Source organism: Meira miltonrushii, assembly GCF_003144205.1.
Source record: "Meira miltonrushii strain MCA 3882 unplaced genomic scaffold FA14scaffold_2, whole genome shotgun sequence".
Classification (NCBI taxonomy): domain Eukaryota; kingdom Fungi; phylum Basidiomycota; class Exobasidiomycetes; order Exobasidiales; family Brachybasidiaceae; genus Meira; species Meira miltonrushii.
In genome coordinates, this window is record NW_020289944.1 from 2,187,334 (window position 1) to 2,201,253 (window position 13,920).

Below are 13,920 nucleotides of genomic sequence, written 5' to 3' on the forward strand. Positions count from 1 at the left end.
AGCCCTTTGCTGTGTTTTATTTGAGTAGGACCCCTCTTCCAAGCAGTTAAGAGAAGTTACTATTTGCTTCGGCTATTGGCAAACCGATAGTAAGAAGGCACTTTAACCCTTTGGTAAGTAAGAATATTTCGAATAATGTTACACTCCCACGCCTTCTAATCAATAGACTCTTTTTTTCCAATGGATTGTGCATCCTTGCATACTGACTTTGTGCGCTTTAATCAAAATAAATAAGCCAGCAACACAAAACTTGAACGCGGGGTTGTGTTGCACGAACAATACGGCAGTACAAAGCCCGGGTTAGGCAAAGCAGCCAGCGCGGGGTTAGCTGCAGATAATTTCTTATTTTAAACGTGCAACGCGCATTAAAAACTGGGGAAAAGATCAGTGGCTAAACAAAACAAGGCTAAGCTTAAAATTATAACAAATTTCATTGGCTAAACAAATTACACCCACTGCATACACTCAACTTCTTATTCCCGCTTACTTCCTCACGCCACCAAGAGGCGAAGCTATTTGTGATGCAATGTTAGATAAGCATATTCAAGCACGTCATGTCATTAAACAGAAAGATCAAAGAGAAAGCGAAACAAGCAACTGGCTACGAATCATAGGAGGATTGTCCGTGACGATTATAAATTTTGAGGACCGAGTGGATTGCAGTTCACCACCAATAGGTCACCAAGTTGTTCATTGTCATGTACATTTGGAGCAGAACACTTTTGTGACATCCAATAACCATAAGAATTGCTAACAGGACCGTCAAAGTGATTCTTTTTTCCTGCTGCGCCAAAATGTACTTTGTATGTACCTTGATTGCATTGAATGAAAAATCTTGAATCATCGGTAAACTTGCAGAACCTTCCTGTTTGATCACAGGCTACAGGACCATGATGTTTGGATTTTGGATCTTGGCGAAGTCTACCTTCTTTGCCTTCAATCGTAACACATTTACCTTTTCCAGGTCCACAACCAAAGCTTGCGGGAGAATCTTTACGATTATAGTCGTAATTTGGGGTACAGCCACCTTGAAGGTAACGTGGATCATGTGTTAAACCATCACAATCGACTACAAACGTATCACCAGCTTGAGCTGATTCCAAGCGACTTGGACGTGTGCAATGTTGTGACATAAAATAAGCAAAGGCATTTTGAATGTGGTTTTGTGCTCGTCCAAGTTTCTTATCGCCAAAGAATTGAACTGTAATTTTGCCCTTTTGTGGACATTCGACCGTTAACATGGAGTTTTCGGGATATTGACATGCTTTTCCATTTGGATCGCACTTTAATGCTGGAATAGGTTGACTGATAATCTTGCCTGAGTTGAGAATTGCAACGCAAGGAGGTTTTCCTGGACCACAGTCCAAGGTACCTGGACTTGATTGACCAACATTATAATTCGAATTGGGACAATTTGGTAATTGGTTGGGTGGATGTGGAATGCGACGAGAGTGCTTGCCGTGAGATTTGGAACCGGCTGCTGCGCTACAGAAAATTGCAGCAAAGATGGTGAATGTTGCAACGAATGAGGTCTTCATAACAAGTTTCAAATACGAGCAAAGGCAGTTGCGAACGAGGATAAAAGGTCTCAAAAAACGAACGTAAAGCAGATGCGAAATGCAAGATGTGAGATATGGGAGGGTGTCGGAGGATTACTTTTCATTGCTCAGCTGTTATTTATACAAAGTAATTTTTTTTACATGATACCTTGGAATGGAAAAATTTTTGGCCGAAAAAACTCTAAATTAATACTTTGAGAAAGGCAATTGACCTACGATTTCTACGATTAAGCCCTCCCCTTCCCCTTTTAGATCCAATTTCACCCCTTTCGACACGGAACCGAGGGGCGTAGAATTGTGAGATTGCGTTTCTATCAAAGGATCTACCCCTTAGCATCATCTACGGAAAGAGCGTGAATCCGTTTATTTGCTCTAACAAATACGCCCAAATTAGTCATCAATCATTTGAAGGTTTTAGTATAGAACATTTTGTACGGTATTACACACCCGATATCGGTAAAGAAGAGGGGAGAAATGTTTGATTGGAAGGTAAGGCGAACAATCTCAAAGTTTTCTCAATTCCGCTAACGTCCTCACGCCACCAAGAGGGAAAGAAGAGATGCTATCTCAGATGCACGGTTAGAGTACGTCCATTAGTGTGAACACGAGGTGGTACGATCGATTGCAGTCAATCATTGGTCAGCAGTTCATTGTCAACTGGAGATGTGTATAGAACGGCCTAATTACGGTTTAAACGGATTCGGAGTTCAAAAAAAGGTAGTCAAGGATAAAGATGCAAAAAAGATATAGAACTGCAGCACCCAGGATTCCCGCGTGGTCCCCCACCGCAGTACTGACTAGGCGATACCGTGCTTGACTTCGCAGATCGGACGGGATGCGGTACTTTCACGGTTCTATGGCCGCAGATATAAGAAGAAGGTACTACAAGATATAAGAACAAATATTTCACCAACACAAATCAAGTGTGATTATGATGGTGCGCGTTTGAAAAGAGATGAGCAGCATTGAATGCATACAAGGAGCACACACTAGCTGGCATTTTAACTCTACGTCATGTTATTAAAGAAAGCTATGAAGAAAAGAAGTGGGAATTAATAGAGAAATTAACGAGAATTGGAAGCAAGCAACTATCAATAAGGGCTGTGACCATCACACATTTTGAGGACCGAGTGGATTACAATTCACTACTAAAAGATCACCGAGTTGCTCATTGTCATGTGCGTTTGGAGCTGAGCATTTTTGTGACATCCAATAACCATAAGAATTGCTAACAGGACCGTCAAAGTGATTCTTTTTTCCTGCTGCGCCAAAGTGTACCTTGTATGTTCCTTGATTGCATTGAATGAAGAATCGTGAATCATTCTTGAACGTGCAGAACCTTCCTGTTTGATCACATGCTATTGGACCTTTATGTTTTGATTTAGGATCTAAAAGGATTTTACCTTCCTTTCCTTCGATCGTAACACACTTGCCTTTTCCGGGTCCACATCCAAAGCTTGCAGGAGAGTCTTTACGATTGTAATCATAGTAGGGCATACAACCACCTAGGAGATAGCGTGGATCATGTAACAAACCATCACAATCAACCACAAATGTATCACCAGCTTGAGCTGATTCCAAACGACTTGGGCGTGTACAATGCTGTGACATGAAATAAGCAAATGCATTTTGAACATCATTCTGTGCTCTGCCAAGATTTTCATCACCAAAGAATTGAACTGTAATTTTGCCTTTTTGTGGACATTCGACAGTCAACATGGAATTATCGGGATATTGACATACTTTCCCGTTTGGGTCGCACTTTAACGCTGGGATAGGTTGACTGATTATTTTGCCTGAATTGAGAACAGCAACACAAGGTGGCTTACCTGGACCACAATCTAAGGTACCTGGACTTGATTGACCGATATTATAATTTGCATTAGGGCATGCGGGTTGAGGAGCTCGTTTGAGTTGAGAGATGTATTCGGCGGCTACGGTAGCAACGATGACGAATAGCGTAATAAATGGTGTCTTCATAATGAGCTTTAGAGATCCGAGACGTAAAGTATTGTATGTGCGTGGGAGAATGGAATTGACTGAGAAAAAATTCAGGTCATATTTATACAACGACAAATAATCATCAAATTTACCTTGAAATGCGTAATCGAGGGCCAAGACAAAATCGAAATTAATATCGTGACCCTCATTTCATAACAATAATATTATTCTCCACCCACTTCCTCCTCCTGACGTCCATTTTCACCCCTATCAACCCGGTTCCGTGGGACGTATAAGTCCGAAATGGAACTTCTCCTTAATTACGTTCATGAAGATAGTATATATCCTTTCAACTACTCCTACAAATCGGCCCTGAACAAGGAACAACGTACCTAAATACTACGATAGCAAATGTTGTTCACACGGAATCATACACGCCGAAAATTGGTATGGAAAGAGGCAAAAGATTGGATTAGTTGAGAATGTAAGGTGAATGACTACAGATATATCGTCTGTCAATATGAAGGTTGAATGAGAATCGAATCATCTAATTCACTTTGGACTCCGCAACCGGATCTGCACCAGCGTCGGGTGGAGGAGCAAGAGGATTACAGTTGACGACCAACAAATCACCATTAGAAGTTGATTCATCCTTACTTGGTCCGGTACACTTGTTGCTCATAAAGTAGGCATTGGAGTTGTTAACTTTACCACTGAATTTATCTTTTTTGCCAAAGTCGACCTTGTAAGTTCCTTGATTACACTTAACAGAGAAACTTGCTGTATCACCAAATTTGCAGAATTTTCCATCAGGATCGCATGCGACTGGTTGACTTGGGCTTCTGACGATTTCACCATCTTTTCCTTCAACTGTGACACATTTTCCGATTCCTGGACCACATTGGAATGCGTTCTTGACGGCGGCCTTATCACGATTATAAGCGTAATCTGGATTGCATGCAGTTGGCTTACCGTTGGCATCAGGTTTCAATGCATTGCAGTTCACCACCAAAGTATCACCCTTTTGATTTGAATGCAATTTACTTGGGTGTGTGCATTGATTTGAAACAAAGTAGGTGTGTGCATTTTGTGCATGGTTTTGAGCAGTTGCATAGTTCTTGCTACCAACAAATTGCACTGTAACCGTACCTTGATTGCATTGAACGGTCAACATTGAATCATCGGCATATTGACATACTTTCTTGTTTGAATCACATTTGACTGGCTTGGAAGGGCTGTTGATAAATTTACCTTCGTTCAACAAAGCAACACATGGTTCTTTTCCAGGACCACAAGAAAGGCCATGCTTGTCAGATTGTCCAATGTTGTAATTTTGAACGCATTTCTTCGCAGCTTGGACATTGGCCAAGCCGATTGCCAAAACGAGAATAGCCGTGGTGAAAGCTTTCATTTTTGTGTGAGAAAGAGGGAAAAGTGAGTATTTGTTGGGGAACAGAAAGTGAAGAGCACACAAACTTTTGCCTCTTTTGAAACCTTTACGTTGCTACGATAGGAGCAAGAAGATTTCACCGAACAACGTATGGTCATTCTCCAAATTGTACCGATACTACCGTATTTGAAGCATGGGAACAGAGAAGGGGTAACATGAAGAACACAAGATTTTTAACAAGGGATGTTGGGGCAAAATCGTACAGATGAAGAGAATGATCTCCTCAAACGCCAAAGATACCTCCTCTCATTCATTCGTATACCCATCCGCCTCTCCTGTTTGTCATTTTATAGTTGTCAATAGAGGGCCAAAAGTGCTCCTATGTATATTGCACCTTTACTATAGGAATTATGATGAAGGAGAAGGAGCAAGGGTACATGCTAAGAACAACAAAAGCCCGGCGGCTGTAAGAGAAGAACGCGACTGACTTGGCTTGATTATGCATTTAGACAATTTAGCGTAAGCAAAATGATAAGCAGTTCAACTTCTTCTTCTTGCTTTCTTCTCCACCTCTTTTCCTGCCATCCTTACTCGACTCTTCATGTCAATCGTTGTGATCGAATGCAAAATACCCCTCCTACGCATATAAACCCCCGCAATTCATGATCAGACAGCCGCTTTCACCAAATTCATTCGTTCTCCTATCGGTTGAGGATGGCGCCCCAATCAAGGGGTAAGAATGAGACAGCTACTCCTACTCCTGCAAAAGAGGGAACGACATCAATTAAAGGATTCGTAGGAGGACTTGCATCAGGTTTAACAAAAGTAGCAGTTGGTCAACCTTTTGATATCATTAAAACACGTTTGCAATGTTCTCCTGTTGGAACTTATCGTGGACCTTTGGATTGTCTTGGTCAAATTGCAAAAAGGGAAGGTTTATTGAGTTTATATAAAGGCTCCTCTCCGCCTGCAGTCGGTTGGGCATTTGCCGATAGTGTTTTGATGGGAAGTTTACATACTTATCGTTTAACCCTGAGTAGATGGTACGGATATGGAGAAGGGACAGGGAAGAGATTACCTACCCAGCTTCATGCGTTAGCCGGACTTGGAGCAGGGGTAACGAACAGCCTAGTAATGACCCCAATCGAAACGCTCAAGAGTAAATTACAAATGCAAACACAAAGAACAACAATTCACATTCCTGGAAGAGGAAGGGTTGAAACTGTCAAACGTGAATTCTCAGGTCCGATCGATTGTATCATGCAAACTGTTCGACAACAAGGTGTTTTGGGATTATGGAAAACCTTGCCGATAACGATGATCTTTCGTGCAAACTTTGCAGTCATGTTTGGAGGATATGATTTCTTTCAAAGACAGTTTGAAAAGCTGAAGGGAACGAAGTATGAACTTGGCTCTGGTATCTCGACTTTCTTATCAGGAGGATTAGCGGCTGAATTCTTCTGGTTAGCTGCTTTGCCGGCTGATACAGTAAAGAACAGGATGATGGCAGATTCCCTCTACAATCCTCGTTATCCGACCATAAGAATAGCTTTCTTATCTGTTTGGAATGAAAAGGGACCCAACGCTTCCACCATCAGACGAATGCAATCGTTTTACAAAGGATGCTCGGTAGCCCTTTTGCGAGCATTTCCCACCAATGCAGCCGCTCTTTTTGCATTCGAGACTGCCATGCATCTAATGGGAGCAGAAAAGACGACAACAAAGTGAACAAAGAGAGAGCATTTGAATCCATTAATTGTATTTGTATTATACCTGTAAAGTCATCATCACCACTTAGAATGTCAACTTATAGACTCTTCAATTGATTCAGTTTCAATTTGATCGATTATATATGGGTGCTAAAAAGTTACACATTCTACAAGATACAAAATACGTTGTTAGCCTACTCCCAATCTGAGTCTTCTTCTTCCTCCTCTTGCTTTGATCTGGCAGCCGGTTTCTTGGAAATCTCTTTCTTGGCGCTCTGTTCTTCGGCCTCTGAAACTGTCTGCACTTGATCTCCAACGTCCTCCCAGCTCGTTGTTGGTGGACCAGTAGTAGTCTCCAATCCTCCTTCGACTTCTTTGTCCCAGTCAAAATCGTCATCATCTGTACTTGCCTGTAGAGCAGGGGCTTTTTGAGCTTCTTTAGAAGGTGCTGCAGCCTTTGCTGGAGCCTCGTTAGACTTCTCCCTTTTCTTTTCGCCTTCCTCTGGCGGAACGACTTTAACCAAATCACCCATCATTGATCCCATCTCTTTTCCCCAATCCCGTGCAGCACTTTGAGATGCTTCAAAATATCTCTTTGCCATTGCTTGAGATTCTTTCAAATCTAAATTAGGGAAAGCAGCTTGGAATTGTTTGCTCAGATCAGGTAATGCTAAATTTCGCTTTGTTTGCGGTGACTGCGAAGGATCCTCTGCATTTTCCGTACCATCTTCAGCCTTGCCTTGTTTTGGTAAGGAGATACTTTGTAAGGTCTTTGCGACAGACGCTTGCATATTGTTCACTCGCGGATCTGCTTGAATCTTTCCCCAGAATGTTTGCATACTTTGCATGGCAGATTGTGCATTCTGTCTCGTGGCCATAATTGCATCATCGATTGCCTTCATCTCCCCTCCAGGTTCATCAGAAAATGCATCAGCATCAAAGAATGCATCTCCTGTAGCAGATGATGCAATAGCTCTACTGACTGCATCATTTGAAGCTCTCCTTGTCTTTCCCTCTTGGGCTAGCTTAGCATTCTCTTCCAAACGTTCAACATCAGCTCCATCATCGCCCTCCACTTGTTTGCCTTTGCCTTTTCCGCTTCCCTCAACGGATCCTTCAGCATTTGTTTCACTAGCCAATGCATTCTGTCTGGCTGCTTTTTGTGCTTCATTCAGTTGAGCTTCAAACTTGGCTGCTTCACGTTTTGCAATAGAGACTAAACCACCTTGTGAATCAATTGAAGCACGTACTTCATCGAATTGTTCCTGTGATTTCTTACTGAAACCACTCCACCATGAACTTACACTTCCTACCAATTGCTTCACATCATCTTCGATTGATGCTTGTTTGACTCCTTGATTGATTTCAGTGGAGGAGTCAGTGGTGGAATTCTTCGATATACTTCCCTCTGCGGCATTTGTTTCGGAGGATGTTGTATTTGTTGTTCCCTGTGAGGATGCTATCTGTTCCGATGCCATTTTCTTGATATTCGTTCGGTTTGATGGTGATCATTCACAAGAAAGGCCTGTCAATTAAGGTTTACCCTTTCTTTGGCGTGAAATGCATTGGCCGCTTTTGCCTTTAGCACCAGGGTAGCGCCTGAGACAAGCGAAACACGTGCTATCTCTAAGCTTAAAATTTTTGGATTTTTGTTTGCAGAGAAAGTTCTTGCTGCATGAAACGGGAAGAAAGAGCTTCTCCGCTTGCCTCCATCATACACTCATCAAAATGTCATCAAAAGAAGAAAAGAAAGCCGAAAAGGCCGTCAAGAGCGCTCATAAGAAAGAGAAAAAGCGTAAAGCCATTGAGGCTTTAGAAAATGGAGAGGTACAAGGAGATCCTACTTCTCCTTCCGCTGAAGTTTCAATGACAGCAGATGACGAGGAAGAAAGAAAGAGAGCCAAGAAACAAAGAAGAGCTGAAAAGAAAGCAGCCAAAGCAGAAGCTGAAGCTGATGCTTCAACTGATAAAGCATCGGAGAAAGCTGCCAAAAAGGCAAGAAAGGAGGCAAAGAAAGCTAAAGCTGTCTCAGAATCTGCTCCTGTGGAAGCAGATGTCACAAGCACACCGATTGCAAGCACAAGCAAAAGCACCAATGCCGCTGCAGCTCGTGCTTACATGGAAACAAATAATGTCACAATTGAGGCACCGGAAGAATCAAACGAAAAACCACCTTTGCCAATGCTTTCGTTCGACGAATTGAAAGGAAGGATTGATGATAGATTAAAGAAAGAGTTGGACAGTAACAAATTCACAAAACCTACACCCATTCAAGCTTGCTGCTGGAGTGTTTTGCTTGCAAACAAGGATGTCGTTGGTATCGCCGAAACAGGCTCTGGAAAAACAATGGCATTCGGTTTACCTGCTATGCAACATATCCTTCAATTACCCGCATCTGAAAATGGTCAACAGAAAAAGGGAAAAGGAAAGTACGGCAAAGGTGGACAAAACGTATCTGTCTTAGTCATTGCCCCTACACGTGAGTTAGCCATTCAAACTCAAGTCACGATGGAAAAGTTGGCAGCTTCAATAGATTGCGCTTCTATATGCTTGTACGGAGGTGTATCTAAACCTGATCAGATCAGACAGTTACAAGCATCGCCAAAAACAATCAGAGCGGTTGTAGGAACACCCGGTCGTGTTTTGGATCTTGCAAGGGAAGGAAGTCTAGACTTGAGCAATGTCACATACGCAGTTTTGGATGAAGCAGATCGAATGCTTGATGTTGGTTTTGAACCTGATATTCGTGCAATTTTGGGAATGACACGCAACAAAGATGAAGGTAGACATACAAGCATGTTTTCAGCTACATGGCCAATGGACTTGCGTGGATTGGCGGAAACATTCATGCGTGAACCAATGAGAGTGACGATCGGAAGTGATGAATTATCAGCAAACCATCGGGTTGAACAATCAGTTGAAGTGTTGGAAGATTCAAGAGCCAAACAAGGACGTTTGGAAACTTTCTTACGCAATATTGGAGCAGGTCCAAGAGGTCGTTCACCAAAAGATAAGGTGATCATCTTTGCCTTGTACAAAAAAGAAGCACAACGTGTTGAAGATACACTGAAACGTAAAGGATACAATGTTGCCGGTATTCATGGAGATTTAAGTCAACAACAAAGAATTGCAAGTTTGGATGCTTTCAAATCCGGTGAAGCACCTCTTTTGGTGGCTACTGATGTAGCTGCAAGAGGTATCGATGTACCTTTGGTGGAATATGTGGTAAACTACACATTCCCTTTAACAATTGAAGATTACGTTCACAGAATCGGTAGAACAGGTCGAGCAGGCAGAACGGGAAAAAGTATCACCTTTTTCACTTCCGAAGACAAATCTCATGCAGGTGAATTGATCAGAATCTTGAAAGATTCAAATCAACCTGTACCCAAGGAAATGTTGCAATTCCCGACAACCATCAAGCGTAAAGAACATGGAGCATACGGTGCACATTTCAGAGAATTGGTGCCCGGTAAAGCCAAGAAGATCACTTTTGATGACTAATCTTGCATTGCCTGTCGTGTATAGATTGCCTTTTTCTTTCTCTCATTGTACGATTAATTCTTATTCTCGCAATTCAAGGATGCATGACTATCGTATGTCTCGTGAAAAGTGTGTGTATATATTGAAGTGGCAATGCAAGTCCTAAAAAATGTTTGATAAAAGTACAGATCAAAAATGGGAATGGAGATAATGACAATGAAAAGCAGACAATTCTTGATTTTTGTTGAGCATTCCAAAAGGGAAAGAAAGAGAAAGTGCAACGAGAAAGCAAGTATGAGAGTGCGACAGAGTGAGATCATGCTGCTGTGGATTGCAGTCTAGCAGAATTGCAAAGATGTCTACGTTCTTGCTCATGCAAATAGAGCAAATATTTTACAAGGAAATCCACTTGTTCCGCTGTTTCGATAGCTTTTGGACTTCGTCTTCTACGAATTGTTTCGATTAATCGATGAATGGTTTGCATGATATCCATGGTGATCTTTTCTTGATGATCTCCAATCATTCCTCCGTTTTGCCAATTTGTCAAAGGATGAGTATTGGACTCATTGGGTGATATGCACGAAAGAGATTCCATCGGAATACGGAATCGTACTTCATCACGATCAGATCGCACCAAACCTAGTTTCAACATCCATGTACAGGCGATCAGACCGGCTCTTCCAACACCTCCTCTGCAATGAACCAAGACATGGACGCCATGAAGTGTGTAATCGTTTACGACGCAGCTGATAGCCTTATCAGTTGCCAGGACATCGGTTGGACTAAAACCTTCAGCCATGGGCAGACGAATGACTTCGATTCCAAGCTTGTCCGCTTCTGTTTCGTATTGTGACCAAGGGGCACCTAAGAATGCCAATTCTTCATCGTCCAAACAACAAACGATCGCACCAACACCTAGTTGTCGAATACGCATAAGGTCCAAGCCTAAATCACGACAGATCGCTCCTCGTCCACGAACTGGACCGGTCAAACGAACCTTTTTGCCAGGACAGCTAGACAATAGTAAATTGCCCATCACAAATGGTTTATCATCTTCTGGTGGCGGGTTGGGATCTTGTGATACTTCAACATCGGAATGAAGTCCGTTTAAATGGCATTCTTCTCCATCCTGCTCTAGATTGCTAGCATCAAAAGACGTCTGACAATATACACCTCTATCCACCACAATGGGCTGCTTGGAATCAAGCATCATTGCCTCCCGCATGATGCTTGGTGGCGGCTCCTGAATATAAGGCTGATCTAATCGTAATGACCTTGGCTTTCTTTGACTTTGAGAAGCTTCGATCAATTCACGTTCTGCTTTGAATGCGATCTCACACATATCAACACGTGTTAATCGACATCTGATCAATCGCTTTCCATCTACTTGCAAGTCATCATGACGTGTTTCATGTATTCCATCAGCGTCGAAAAGGTTCACTTTGGAGTGCCGTAAGGTTTCTGGCATGGCTTGTGAGACATGCTTCGAGATTTCTTCCAGTAGCTCGGGTGGAATGATTGGGCTTATGCTGATAGGATGCGTATCGCTAGTCTTGACGGTAAGGTTGGGTTGAGCAGATGACTGATTGGTGTGTCCATTTTGAACTGTTTCAGTCGTATCCTTGCACACCTCTTTGCCGATCGGAGCTTCCCATTCGGAGCTCAAAGCGGCCTCATTCTTCAACGGACCACATTCACACACCGAGCTCAGATCTTTCGACCCTTCTGCCATTTCTCGGCAAGCTTTACACTTCTCCTTCTGTGCAGGTGCCGGAGAGGCATTTCGCATACGAGTGTCACCATTCTCGTCACATTTCGACATCAATTTTGGTGCTTTGTTTTGCGTGCTTGTCGATGATGAAGGTGTTGAAGGGTCAGAGGATGATGCACTGGAGTTACTATTAGACTGTGAGGCTGGTCGTTCTCCTAATGCACTTTTGCCTTGCTTCCTTCTTTTGTGAGTTAGCCATTCCGATGCTTTCCCCTCGTTGATCTTTTGCTTTTGCAAAACTTCCTGAACTTGAACAGGTTGTTGAAGACTGAGTGGAAGGTATGCATAAGGTGATCCGTCTTGACCGAATTTGATGCAATTATAACCGCTCAAGTGATGTTGACTAGCTAAAGGGGCCAAATCAAGCAACCTGACCCACTCATCATATCCAGCAGCCTGACAAGCAGCATATACTCTCGTAGCCAAAGCATCCCTTTGCTCGATAGTAGGTGGAATCTGTTGAAAATCATTCGCATTAGCGGTATGATTGGGGGTGGTATCTTGTCTTGTAGAAGCATTGTTAGGGTGCTGTTCTGGACGAGCCTCACTGTCCCCTTGCCCTAAATTTCTGCCTCTAGCATTCTCTGGTGGTGCAGGAGGTTGTAAGGCTACAGTGGCAGATGTTTGGATACTGTTAGCATTCCGCAATGCTTTCTGATGTTGTTTGAATGCACTTTGAGATCCCGAAAGAGAGACACCCAAACTTTGGCCATCAGAAACGGAAGTTGCCAAACTGCTTGTAACGCTTTCACTTCGACTTCTCGAACTATCGGATGGGGTAGAAGAAAGTTCCGAAGCTTCACTGTGTTGCTGTTGTTGTTGTTGCTGTTCTCCGCTGCTTTGTTGACTGAATACATGCAAGCCATTCAAAGAATTACTCAATCTCCTGGTGAATTCTTGTTTTGGTGAAGTTTCCGCTTCCGACGTTTTCGATTGCGGTGCCGTTGAACGGATGGCACTTTGGGCTGTATTTGCTAGTCGGGTTGCACTGTCTTGATCTGTGTTCACAACAGGTGCGGCGGCATGAGCGTGTTGTCGTGCGATTGTTGGTCCATTACTCGTTGACTTGTTTGCGGTATTGCTGGTAGAAGAAGGTGCCAATTTGGAAAACGAAGGCAAAGAACGATGAGAAGGTCTTTGACGTGATTCAAGTGGATTAATGTTGTTATTGCTGTTACTTGAATGACGCGAATGATTTGAATGTAATGAAGAAGATGATTCGGAAGAAGGTATACTATAAGGAGCACATCTTGGCGAACGTTGTTCAATCGAAGATCGACCGGAAGTAGGCGATTTTTGAGCAGAGCACGTCTCTGAATGCATTGCATCAATCATTTTCGTGATTTCTAGCAAGAAAGTACGAACGTATGACGTCTTAATGAATCATACAAACGTTATTTTTCAATTTCTTATTGTACTTGTAGGTAACACATTGTGACGATTGTTGAATAGAGGTGAATGTACTGAATGGATGATCAAAGTACTTGAATGATGGCAAGAATCATTGACGAGATCGAGTCGTTTCAGTCGCCTGTGGAAGGATGTCCAAGTTGCTCTCCGATTTGGGCTAAGAATCGCACAGAGATGTGTGTGTGTGTGTACGTTCAGGGCTCAATTAGACACTTTCTAAGGCAAAAGAAGGTCGGATATATACTTCTTAGGGAAAGAGGAGGATTGCCACCCTAATTGATGTGTGATACTGTGCATACACCTCAAAGGGGGGAAATCAGAAGCGGGGAACCATTGACACAGTGTGAATGGCAAATGAATACGGCGATTTTACTGTTTTTAGCCCTAGACATAAAAAAGATCTTAGCGCAGGGCTCACATACACATGAATTCAATATCTGCACGTCTTTACTTCCCTTGCAAGAGATTTATTAGACGTATGTAGATCCGCGCAAGGATGACCGAGTGTATGAATCGAGTAGAAATACTGCCAACTTGCGCCCGCGCCTCGTTTTGTGTGTGTGTGTTATTGTTGATCGCCAAAAAAAAAGAAGAGAACAGAGCGGGGCCGTGCTGTAGAAACAGAAAACGCGCCTCCGCCCCGAGGAGGCGTATTGC

General features: G+C 42.8%; 7 protein-coding genes across 7 annotated transcripts; 2 read left to right on the forward strand and 5 right to left on the reverse strand.

Moving 5' to 3' along the window:
• Positions 1–632: 632 nt before the first annotated feature.
• Positions 633–1,538, reverse strand: FA14DRAFT_154863 (uncharacterized protein; the record flags this gene model as incomplete). The annotated part of the gene is made up of 1 exon (XM_025497713.1): positions 633–1,538. The coding sequence occupies one exon, from the start codon at positions 1,536–1,538 to the stop codon at positions 633–635; it is 906 nt and encodes a 301-aa protein (XP_025355751.1).
• A 1,131-nt stretch (positions 1,539–2,669) lies between these two features.
• On the reverse strand, positions 2,670–3,539 carry FA14DRAFT_154864 (uncharacterized protein; the record flags this gene model as incomplete). Its single annotated transcript, XM_025497714.1, has 1 exon — positions 2,670–3,539. One exon carries the CDS (start codon positions 3,537–3,539, stop codon positions 2,670–2,672), a length of 870 nt encoding a protein of 289 aa, XP_025355752.1.
• Positions 3,540–3,951: 412 nt separating this feature from the next.
• FA14DRAFT_160592 (uncharacterized protein) lies at positions 3,952–5,309 on the reverse strand (the record flags this gene model as incomplete). The annotated part of the gene is made up of 1 exon (XM_025498746.1): positions 3,952–5,309. A coding segment is annotated over exon 1 (692 nt), but the record flags the coding sequence as incomplete, so codon positions are not given.
• A 148-nt stretch (positions 5,310–5,457) lies between these two features.
• Positions 5,458–6,708, forward strand: FA14DRAFT_189418 (mitochondrial carrier). Its single transcript, XM_025501723.1, has one exon. The coding sequence runs from the start codon at positions 5,605–5,607 to the stop codon at positions 6,616–6,618; it is 1,014 nt and encodes a 337-aa protein (XP_025355754.1). The 5' UTR covers positions 5,458–5,604; the 3' UTR covers positions 6,619–6,708.
• Positions 6,709–6,716: 8 nt separating this feature from the next.
• Positions 6,717–8,107, reverse strand: FA14DRAFT_172090 (uncharacterized protein). Its single transcript, XM_025500376.1, has one exon. The coding sequence runs from the start codon at positions 8,075–8,077 to the stop codon at positions 6,794–6,796; it is 1,284 nt and encodes a 427-aa protein (XP_025355755.1). The 5' UTR covers positions 8,078–8,107; the 3' UTR covers positions 6,717–6,793.
• A 205-nt stretch (positions 8,108–8,312) lies between these two features.
• FA14DRAFT_145302 (P-loop containing nucleoside triphosphate hydrolase protein) lies at positions 8,313–10,103 on the forward strand (the record flags this gene model as incomplete). Its single annotated transcript, XM_025497271.1, has 2 exons — positions 8,313–8,459; positions 8,505–10,103. The coding sequence occupies exons 1-2, from the start codon at positions 8,328–8,330 to the stop codon at positions 10,101–10,103; spliced, it is 1,731 nt and encodes a 576-aa protein (XP_025355756.1). The 5' UTR covers positions 8,313–8,327.
• A 90-nt stretch (positions 10,104–10,193) lies between these two features.
• On the reverse strand, positions 10,194–13,603 carry FA14DRAFT_160595 (uncharacterized protein). The gene has a single exon (XM_025498747.1). The coding sequence runs from the start codon at positions 13,186–13,188 to the stop codon at positions 10,399–10,401; it is 2,790 nt and encodes a 929-aa protein (XP_025355757.1). The 5' UTR covers positions 13,189–13,603; the 3' UTR covers positions 10,194–10,398.
• Positions 13,604–13,920: the final 317 nt, after the last annotated feature.